The sequence below is a fragment of the Adiantum capillus-veneris genome, chromosome 30, assembly GCF_014529385.1.
Source record: "Adiantum capillus-veneris isolate H3 chromosome 30, ASM1452938v2, whole genome shotgun sequence".
Taxonomy (NCBI): domain Eukaryota; kingdom Viridiplantae; phylum Streptophyta; class Polypodiopsida; order Polypodiales; family Pteridaceae; genus Adiantum; species Adiantum capillus-veneris.
The window spans coordinates 100,910,981-100,922,128 of NC_140960.1; the positions used below are offsets into that span (position 1 = coordinate 100,910,981).

General features: G+C 46.2%; 2 protein-coding genes and 1 pseudogene across 2 annotated transcripts; 1 reads left to right on the top strand and 2 right to left on the bottom strand.

The window, feature by feature from the left end:
- Window positions 1-3,311: 3,311 nt before the first annotated feature.
- On the bottom strand, window positions 3,312-5,028 carry LOC147418518 (uncharacterized). Its single transcript, XM_086506888.1, has one exon. The coding sequence runs from the start codon at window positions 4,028-4,030 to the stop codon at window positions 3,530-3,532; it is 501 nt and encodes a 166-aa protein (XP_086363014.1). The 5' UTR covers window positions 4,031-5,028; the 3' UTR covers window positions 3,312-3,529.
- A 36-nt stretch (window positions 5,029-5,064) lies between these two features.
- On the top strand, window positions 5,065-7,019 carry LOC147418519 (uncharacterized; annotated as a pseudogene).
- A 70-nt stretch (window positions 7,020-7,089) lies between these two features.
- LOC147418520 (uncharacterized) lies at window positions 7,090-7,798 on the bottom strand. Its single transcript, XM_086507511.1, has one exon. The coding sequence runs from the start codon at window positions 7,721-7,723 to the stop codon at window positions 7,184-7,186; it is 540 nt and encodes a 179-aa protein (XP_086363637.1). The 5' UTR covers window positions 7,724-7,798; the 3' UTR covers window positions 7,090-7,183.
- Between the last annotated feature and the right edge of the window lie 3,350 nt (window positions 7,799-11,148).

Consider the following 11,148-nt stretch of genomic DNA (forward strand, 5'->3'; position numbering starts at 1 on the left):
TTACGTACCATGTACCATGCACCAACTACAAGCATCATACGCTCCAAGTTTCAAGTTACGTACCATGTACCATGCACCAACTACAAGCATCATACGCTCCAAGTTTCAAGTTACGTACCATGTACCATGCACCAACTACAAGCATCATACGCTCCAAGTTGCAAGTTATGTACCATGTACCATGTACCATGCACCAACGACAACTATCAAGTTTCATTATGGAACCTGATACCAAACTCTAAATCAACTGCCAAATCTAACACTAACAAGTTTTCTTGGTTTCTATGTCAGGTTCTAGTATTAACAAGCTTTTGATTTTCATATTTTTTGTAAAGGTAGCAGATTTTACGCTAAGTGTCAGATTCTACATATCTTGTACCAAATCAAGTACCAAGTTTCAAGTTGCAAGTACTAAGTACCAAGTACCTTATACCAAATCTAACACTAAAGAGGTTTTATTGTTTTCATGTTAATTTACTACAGTACCACAAAGTTACATCGACCAATTAATACCATGGACCATGTACCAATTGCAAGTACGAAGTTTTATTATGGAACCTACAGCCAAATTAAAGCAAGGACCAAGTACCAAGTACCGACATGTACCAAGTACCAAGTACCGACATGTACCAAATTTTCTTTATTTTCATGTTAAACCCACATGTCCCGAGTTGTATGAAATAGGGACAAGTTTTATTTTTTTTTGTGGACTCTAGAAACGGTCCATCGGCAAGCCGTTGGAGCTCTTGTGAGCCCACATGGAATGTCCATGTACCAATGAGGCAAATGGTAAAGCTATACGGCTCGCTAAGAGCTCAAACAACTCCTTGATATATGGATCGTTCTCAAAGTCCTCGAGCAAAAAACGATCAGAAACAATACATCGGTCAGCTGTTTGAGCTCTCGGCGAGTCCTATAGCTTGCCCACATGTCTCTTTGGCACGCGAAAAAGCTATGTGGGTTCGCAGAATCTTAAATGGTTCGCCAATGGGCCGTTTCCAAAGTAGTCCGCGAGCGTTTTTTGGTCATGGACTTCAGAAATGGTCAATCGACGAGCTTTAGCGCATGGAGCCCACGTGCCAATGAGGCATGTGAACAAGTTATACAGCTTGTTTGAACTTTGAAAATGGCCCATTTGTGAGCCGTTTGAGATCTCGTGAGCCCACATAGCTTGTCCACGTGCCAACGAGGCATCTTGGCAAGCTATATGGCTCACGAGATCTGAAGCGGCTGACCAATGGATCATTTTAGAAGTTCGCAAGAATTATTTCTGCTATACATCAAGAACGTTTTTCTTAACTGAACAAAGGGATCCGATTTAGGACTTATAGAAACGTCTGCTATATGACAGAAATCATGGGTTTGAGATTTAATATTGCTTTGAGGACCTGCTATTTTATTTTAATATATATTTTTAATAAACAAACATGATCGTCTATTTTTTATTTAATTTAAAGTTCTAACTTAAAAAATTAGCAAAGAGAGAGAGAGAGAGAGTTGTTTAGCATAATTCATCTTGAAGCCGAAATTGTAAATTTATATCGGTTACGTACACACCGGTCCGATCAACGCCCACACTACTATGCGAAATATCAACAAATATATGAGCAACGAGAGCAATCACAAATGCAAGAACACCGGCGCGAGAGAGAGAGTTAGAGTTTGTGGGTGTGTGTGTTCCACTCAAGAGCTAGAGTTTGTATGTGTGTAGACGAGCTAGAGAGAGAGAAAGAGAGAGAGACAGCATTAGAGCTAGATTGTTGTATGTATTGTGTGTGTGTGTGTGAGAGAGAGAGGGAGCGGAGAGAGATTACTTATGAAACCCTGCACGTCATATAGTCGTCATGTTAAAACCGTCAGTGATGCGCTTTTTTTTTTTTTTTTTAAACTCCTCGCTTAAGCATCTCGCCGCTTATGCCACGCGCCGCTTATTCCACGCATTTTGCCACGCGTCGCTTATGCCACAAAAAGTAAACGTCTTATTTCTGTTGCTTATGCGACAGTAACTCGTCGTTATAGCCCTCGTTTATGCGACGTACACTAGTGACGGCTACAACGACGCCTTTTTCCCTCGCTAATGCGACAAAAATTCATCGCTGTAGCCGTCGCTATAGGGGGGCAAATGTAGTAGTGTATGCAAGCGCCTCTATACCAATTGTTACATGTTATGACAAGCATGATATCGCGAGCTCTCTAGCCGATGGCGAGTTGGTTTCATATGATGCCGCTGCTACAGACATTGGTATAGTACATTCTTATCCAGGGTACAAAGCAAGTTTATGGATACAAGTTGAAGCAAGACCAGGCTATGCCAAGCAAGAGTGGTCAGTTTACAGGTTTTCTGGTACAAAGTAGGGATGGTTTGTGTGTGTTTTATAGACGGATGACGATGATCAGAGCCGCATTTTTGATCCGGGAGAGACTACAATCATGCTTGGGGAAGCATGCAACTTTCCATTTCACCCAGGCGGGTGCGGCAAATAGTGAAGCTCTCTATCTATCTCCTAGATTCACTCTATCTATCTACTACTTCATATGAATACTATCTATCAACTTTTAATTATGCAATGGTACTTTACCTAAATAATGCTACGGTTGAGCATGAATGCTCAACGAGGGGTTGGGCAATGATGGTGCAACTGAGTTGTGTCGACCTAAGATAGTGGTATTAGCATCAGTGTGGAATTGTGAGGACTCATGAAGAAGCAATGGAGCAAATACTAGATGCAAATTGTAGAAAGTTGGATTGTGATGTGTGTGCCAGATGTGGCACTTTACAGGTCAAGCGATGATTTTGGGCCTCTAATGATCGAGATGTTTGCAGGTACATGAAATATAGTCACCGTTTACTCTATGGCTTGTTTTTTTTGGCTTGTTATTCGGAGTTCTTTTGGAGATCCATTCCAAAACAGAGCTTGAATGTGGCCATGTATCATGGCTGCATTGGGATTTGGAGCGGCCAATGTTTGTTGCAGTCGCCATTATCGGCAAGTATCAAAGCATCTGGGGATTTGATTCTTGTGGGTCAATTATGTTTACTTAAAGCCGTGAAGGCCTTGGTTCCAAAGCAAGGTCTCAGGTTATGGTAAGAGATACAAAGCTATTGGCTGCGGGTTGCGTTTGGTGGGAACACCCGCTAAGTCGCAGGTTAAGGTTTTTTTAAAGATTGCCATGCTATTAAAAAAAAATGAAAGCTAGCTGCATTCTATAATGAAGATAGCGCCATCTGGTGGACTGAGGGGAAGTGCCATCTATCTGGAAAGCATGGCGGCCAGGAGGAAAGTGGCGCCAGATTGGGGGTTGCCAAGGGCGTGGGCAGAGGAGGAGAAAAAAGGCCATGCAAGGGCGCGCGATTCTGGGGGTGGCATTAGAGGATTGAGAAGAGCCTGTAAAGCCGGTTTCAGAGAGGAGCCGCCAAGGTCGATCAACAACAAGGACCAGGAGGGGCCGTATGTAGGGCTAAAAAGAGGGGCACCACACAGTCGGTTACAGGGCTGGCAAAAGTCGAGAGCAATCAAGTCGGGGCCCATCAAGGTACAGAGGCCGCGACCTGCAGGTGGAAGGGCTGCAGCCAATCAGTTCGTTTATTGCGATATATATATGCAGAGGAAGGAGGAGACTGTTTCAGCGATTGTGCCGAGACATCAAGTGCATAAGGGTAGTGCGCCAGAGAAGGCTGCGCGAGATGCAAGAAGAGAGGGGACTGTTGGAGAGCGCTGCAGGAGCTTGAAGGGCCGAGTCTCGCAGGTGAAGGGCGGGCTACAGGCCTAGTGTATAAGGAGAAGCTTTTGAAGAGGCCAAGGGCTGCAGAGGGGAGCAGCCATCTCAGGATAAGGGTTGTGGCCATGAACACAATGACAAAGGGGAACCGCCAGCATCGTTGAAGTCGAGGGCTTGCCTTGGAGCAGGTGTAGCAGTTCATCAAGGGATACGGGCTGCCAATAGCATAAAGTGGAGCACAAGGATGATTGCACGCCATGGTGTGGCCGTCGTAATAAGCGCCGTCAATCGTGTTTGGAAGAGTCGCCATGGACTGAGCAGTAGCTGCCAAGGGCCGCTATCATTATATTGGATAATGTTTATGTGATACATAGTCGGTTTGTGTTTCTTGCCGAGTTCGCCATCAATCTCGTCTACATCTCGTCTTTTACCGTATGCCCGTGTATGCCCGTGGTAGCAGTGGCTCCAGGATTGCGTGTGTGTGTGCAGAGAGAGAGGGAGAGAGTGATTGTGGTTGCAGATTGGGTGTGGTTTTGTGTGCGGTTGAAGCGTGCGAGGCCTCCCAGTGTGCATGTGTTTATAGATATGGGTGCATTTATGTGTGCGTCAGTAAATGCGACTGTGTGTAGACGAAGTTGCTCGTAAGCGAGGCTGTTCAGTGCAAGTTCCAGAAAGTGTGCATGCTGTGTGTTTCTGTATGGGTAGGGGTGCGGGTTAATCTCGGGGTTCTAGAGAGGCAGTCATATTGTGTACCGGGTGTTGTATCCTTCTCCCCCATCCCATCAGTGGTGCCCCCATGGAGGAGCTACTGATTTCTCCTTGGTGAAGTCGAAGACGGTTTTGCGACTTCAAGAGCAGGATCTAACAAGAATGGCATGGTCGGGTTTTCCGACTTTTACAGGTGCTGAAGATGCAGAAGTGTGGCTGCAGGACTATGGGTTGTTTCTGCTGGAGAGCGGCTTGTCAAGAGAAGAGGGAGTGGCCCAAGCTTTCCCACTCCTTGTTCGTGGCAAAGTAAAGGTATGGTACGAGGGCTTGCAGGCTGAAGAAAAACAGGATTGGAGCACATTGGAAGCGGCATTCTGAAGCCGATATGTGGCCAACATGCAGTGGAGTGAAGTGAAGCAGATGATGGACAACCTAAAGCAAAGCCTTGACGGTGATTTCTGAGAATTTGTGTGGGAGTTTGAATCCATATGGGGCAAGTTGGTTAAGGTAACTGCTGCAGAGAATCCAAATTTTTTAAAGATGACCAAGTTTGTGGACTGTTTGCATGTAAAAGTGCGGGATAAAGTCGAGATAGATGAACCATACACGTACGAGGAGGAATAGCCTATGCACAGAGGAGGACGATGAAGCTTTTGAAGAAGCAACAGGCAAAGCAGGTTCTGGCGAGTCCATTGGTGCGAAGTTCAATTGCTAGGGAAGAGCTTGAGGTAATCGGACCCTTTGTTGATGCACATATGGTAGAAGAGGGTAGGTGTGATGATAGAGTAGACACTATCCCTTGTGGGCCTATGACGCCTCAGCAGCTACAGAGAGGAGTCTACCGAGTACCGCCTGATGTGCTTGACCAAATGACTTCCAAAAAGCAAGCAGTGGAGAAGATAGCTGAAGTGCCAAAGCCGGTGAGTTTTGTGGAGAAAGCCGAGGTGTATTCGAGCTATAGCAGTGCCTTGGGTACGGACAACACATCAGAAACGGAGTCTGCTTTTTCAAGGTATGAGACATACGATGTTATGCATGTCGATAAGGTGGTCAAAGAACAACAGGTTGCAGGTGAAGAGCTAGTTTGCAAAGACCAAGGGGGTGGGCACCCTCTCTCGTGTCTTGTGATGGTCAGGCCATGTTGACTGAAGAAGAATGTCTTGATGAAGGTGATTGGGTATTCGATGAGCCAGTGGTCGATGTAGATGACGAGTCACAAGTTTTGGTTGCTAAAGCTATGGCGAGAATACAAGGTATGCAAGGCTTGTCGCCTTTTCCAGTGATGTTTGAAGAGTGTACAGGTGAAGATATGCCAATGTCTACTTTGGATGATCAGTTGCCACAGGTTGGTGCCATGCTCTTGTTGACGGACGTGCTGCTGAAGGTTGCTATGCAAGCGCCTCTATACCAATTGCTACATGTTATGACAAGCATGATATCGCGAGCTCTCTAGCCGATGGCGAGTTGGTTTCATATGATGTCGTTGCTACAGACATTGGTATAGTACATTCTTATCCAGGGTACAAAGCAAGTTTATGGATACAAGTTGAAGCAAGACCAGGCTATGCCAAGCAAGAGTGGTCAGTTTACAGGTTTTCGGGTACAAAGTAGGGATGGTTTGTGTGTGTTTTACAGACGGATGACGATGATCAAAGCCGCATTTTTGATCCGGGAGGGACTACAATCATGCTTGGGGAAGCATGCAGCTTTCCATTTGACCCAGGCGGGTGCGGCAGATAGTGAAGCTCTCTATCTATCTACTAGATTCACTCTATCTATCTACTACTTCATATAAATACTATCTATCAACTTTTAATTATGCAATGGTACTTTACCTAAATAATGCTACGGTTGAGCATGAATGCTCAACGAGGGGTTGGGCAATGATGGTGCAACTGAGTTGTGTCGACCTAAGATAGTGGTACTAGCATCAGTGTGGAATTGTGAGGACTCGTGAAGAAGCGATGGAGCAAATACTAGATGCAAATTGTAGCAAGTTGGATTGTGATGTGTGTGCCAGATGTGGCACTTTAGAGGTCAAGCGATGATTTTGGGCCTCTAATGATCGAGATGTTTGCAGGTACATGAAATATAGTCACCGTTTACTCTATGGCTTGTTTTTTTTGGCTTGTTATTCGGAGTTCTTTTGGAGATCCATTCCAAACCAGAGCTTGATTGTGGCCATGTATCATGGCTGCATTGGGATTCGGAGCGGCCAATGTTTGTTGCAGTCGCCATTATCGGCAAGTATCAAAGCATCCGGGGATTTGATTCTTGTGGGTCAATTATGTTTACTTAAAGCCGTGAAGGCCTTGGTTCCAAAGCAAGGTCTCAGGTTATGGTAAGAGACGCAAAGCTATTGGCTGCGGGTTGCGTTTGGTGGGAACACCCGCTAAGTCGCAAGTTAAGGTTTTTTTAAAGATTGCCATGCTATTAAAAAAAAATGAAAGCAAGCTGCATTCTATAATGAAGATAGCGTCATCTGGTGGACGGGCAGAGCTGAGGGGAAGTGCCATCTATCTGGAAAGCATGGCGGCCAGGAGGAAAGTGGCGCCAGATTGGGGGTTGCCAACGGCGTGGGCAGAGGAGAAGAAAAACGGCCATGCGATTGGGGGGGGGGGGGGGGGGGGGGGGCATTAGAGGATTGAGAAGAGCCTGTAAAGCCGGTTTCAGAGAGGAGCCGCCAAGGTCGATCAACAACAAGGACCAGGAGGGGCCATATGTAGGGCTAAAAAGAGGGGCACCACACAGTCGGTTACAGGGCTGGCAGAAATCTAGAGCAATCAAGTCGGGGCCCATCAAGGTACAGAGGCCGCGACCTGCAGGTGGAAGGGCTGCAGCCCATCAGTTCATGCATTGTGATATATGCCGAGGAAGGATCAGGAGCCGGTTTCAGGGATTCTGCCGAGACATCAAGTGTGTAAGGGTGGTGCGCCACAGAAGGCTGTGCGAGATGCAGGAAGAGAGGGGACTGTTGGAGAGCGCTGCAGGAGCTTGGAGAGCCGAGTCTCGCAGGTGAAGGGTGGGTTGCAGGCCTAGCAGAGGAGGAGAGGCTTTTGAAGAGGCCGAGGTCTGCAGAGGGGAACGGCCATCTCAGGATAAGGGTTGTGGCCATGAATATGACAATGGGGAACCGCCAGGATTGTTGAAGCCGAGGGCTTTCCTTGGAGCAGGTGTAGAAGGTCATCAAGGGATACGGGCTGCCAATAGCATAAAGTGGAGCACAAGGATGATTGCACGCCATGGTGTGGCCGTCATCACGAGCGCCGTCAATCATGTTTGGAAGAGTCTCCATGGACTGAGCAGTAGCCGCCAAGGGCCGCTATCATTGTATTGGATAATGTTTATGTGATACATAGTCGGTTTGTGTTTTTTGCCCATTTCGTCATCAATCTCGTCTGTGTCTCGTCTTTTGCCATATGTCCGTGGTAGAATTGGCTCCGGGATTGCATGTGTGTGTGCAGAGAGAGAGAGGGAGAGAGTGATTGTGGTTGCACATTGGGTGTGGTTTTGTGTGCGGTCGAGGCGTACGAGTCTCCCGATGTGAGTGTGTTTACAGATATGGGTGCATTGGTGTGTGCGTATGTAAATGCGACTATGTGTAGTCGAAGGTTCTCGTAAGCGAGGTTGTTCAGTGCAAGTTGCAAAAAGTGTGCGAGCGTGTGTGTTTCTGTATGGGTAGGGGTGCGGGTTGATCCCTGGGCTATAGAGAGGGAGTCATATTGTGTACCGGGTGTTGTATCCGTATTCCCTATCCCATCAGTGGTGCCCCCAGAGCTACTGGTTGCTCCTTGGTGAAGTCGAAGACGGTGTCGGGAGTTTTTTGGAGCAAGGGATTGCACATATGTACATACCCATGCAGGGTGCATCAAATAAGGGATTGCCCGTTTTCCAGAGCCAGGTGGTTGCGTGGGGCCCACATGTGTACAGGTAGTACAACATGTACATAGTGCATCGATTTTCACTATCACCAGTACTAGTGTGTTTTTTCTAAAATAATGAGGAGTTGATAGCACATAAAATTTTTCGAAGAAGCTATCCGTGGGCCGACGACATGAGGTAAGCAGATGCGTCAGATGGCATCTAGTGGCGTCAGGAGGACGAATGGGGTCAATACTTGCACGTGGATGAGTACGGACACGACATGAATGTTTTCTTGTGATAATTATGCAGAAAGGTCATCATGCGGACCATATTTTGGGGCCACTTCACATGGTTTCGGGATGCATTATTGAAAAAAGTTGAGTGCCAGGTGTGCGGATGGATGCAAAAAGGTGACAACTATGCACTGCGAGGTCAGTTTTTGGTCAGTTCGAGGTTCGTTTGAGGTCATCTAAAAGACCAAGGGTGCCCAAGTAATAAAGATAAGTGTGGGAACTGAAAAAGAAGAGAGAAGACCAGAAAAAGAGTGGAGAGAAGAGGAGGAACAGCCGCAACTGTGTTTTTGCTCATTTTGAAGCCTGTTTTGGCCGTAAACTGCTCATCTGAGGTCGGATTTGAGCACTGTGACATTGTAGACTAGGGTTTTGGGCCGTTCCCGACGCGATGGCGCTGTTCATTTTGCCAAATTCCTCACTCTTTTTCTACTGTTTTTGCTATGTAAGTTTCTCCTATGAGCCAAACTTCTGCTCCAATTTGTAATTGTATCTTGTACTTTTTTACCCATATTGTGTGAGCTATTTGTCCCATTGGTGTTGGCCCAAGCTCATTTGTATCTAAACATCGAAAATTCTCCTCTTTTGAGCTGAGTTTTTTGGGTGTGTGTGTGTGTGTGTGTGTGTGGAGTGGGCAAGTGGATAGTCTCTCTCCTCTCACTCCATAGGTGTGTTCCCTGTCCCGGCCAGGTGGGTTGTATAAGCCGAGTGGTGGACCATAGTGTGTGTGTATATCATCCCAAGAGTGTATGTGGGGTCATTATAGAGGTGTTATGTGTGTTTCCATCCCGCTCACATTCCGTGCCCCCCACGGAGGATCTTCTTCGAGTACCTTCGGCCTCGAGCTTCAAGCTTCGAGATTCGGGATTACAGGTTACAGATTACAGGTTACAGGTTACAGGTGCAGGTACAGGTGATTCACATAGGTACACGTAGCTGGAGTACAGTGATATACTAACAGTGGAGTCACTTGCAGTTGTTGTGGGTATGCATCATTTAGCGTCTTCTTGAGCGCATTGTCTGCTGGTATTGTGCATTACTTGTGGAAACTTCCATTGTACGCCTTTGTGGAGCCATACTTGGTTTTATTTGGCAGTCCGAGCCATTTCTGAGACTTGCTCTGGAAGATAGTCATTTCTGAGACTTGACTATACGCGATTTGCATTAGCCTTCGTGTGAGGGTCGATAGCGTCAGGTTTTATTGACCTGGAGGATTCTCAAATGTGGAGATCCTTTGGGTGATACAGGTAGCTGGAGCACCCTTTTCGTGACCTCGCCATAGGCTATGACTAGTGGTTCTTACTTGATGCTCGGGTTCTATTGTTGGCACTTTATGCATACATATACAGTCTATATTTTGGGTTCTCACTACTCTATTTCTGGAGAAACTCTGTCAAAATTTTTCCAAGTTATGATGGCTGGATTTTTGGTCTTTTGAGCCATTTATGCTATTATGCTGCTGAAATTTTGGCAAAATCAGAGGATAAGTCAGATGTGCCTTCTTGGGAGCTACATGGTTGGCTTTAATGGATGATCAAAATGGCCCTCAATTCACTCCTTTTCATTTAACTCAAAGAATCCAGATAAATGTTCATGTGTCGAGGAAGATTTTTTTTCAGTAGCGCATAGTCTTTATGTTCGGGCCAAGAAGATTACGAGAGATCCTAGAATGTCCTTTGCCTGTTGTAATTCCAATGATTAACTATGAAAACTCATTTGATGTGCATGTGTTTGTCCTTATCTAAAGCTGAGCTCCATTGAAGTTTCTGGGGATTGGGTAGTGAAACGTTTTGGGTTGTTGCACGTGTGTTCGAAGGGGTTCTCAAAGCATCATAATTTGGGTAGCCATGGCTTTCTCTTATCCGGAGTTTCATGGAAGAAGTGATAAAGATGTGGAAGACTTTTTGGAGAAGATGGAGGTTGCCTGCATTAGCAACCATATTCATGATCCTGCACAGATGTTACGTCTTCTCCAAATCTGTTTGAAGAGTGATGCACGGGTTTGGTCTAAAGCATTTGAAGAGGAGTTGCGTGTGGCTGATCCACCTGTAAGATTGAGTTGGGACAATCTACGGCATGGGTTGGAAGTGGAGTTTGTGAAGATAGAAGATCCTGACAAAGTGTGGCAAGAAGTACAGGCTTTAGTGCAAAAGGAAGATGAGCCAGTAGATGCATACATACGTAAGTTCTCATTGGCATGGGAGCGGATGTGCAAGGCCTTAGCACCACAGGTCCCCCCACCTGATATGATGAAGAAGGATAGGTTCTTGGCTAGTCGTTGGGAGAATATACGTTGGAGAGTGGAGCTAAAGAAGCCTAGGACATATGAAGATGCATTGGAAGTGGCAAGGAACAAAGAGTGGAAGTTGAGGAAAATGAGCCAGTTAGGGGTGGAGTCTTTGCCCATGAGGTCTGAATTTCAGCCTATGGACTCTTTACAAGGTCGCATGCCAGGGTTACAAGGTCGCATGCCAAGGGTTCATCAGGAACCAGTGGTTGCTGTTACTCTCCAGGTTATGCCAACAGTGGTCACTACAACAGTGCAAGATGATGGACTAAGGCAAGA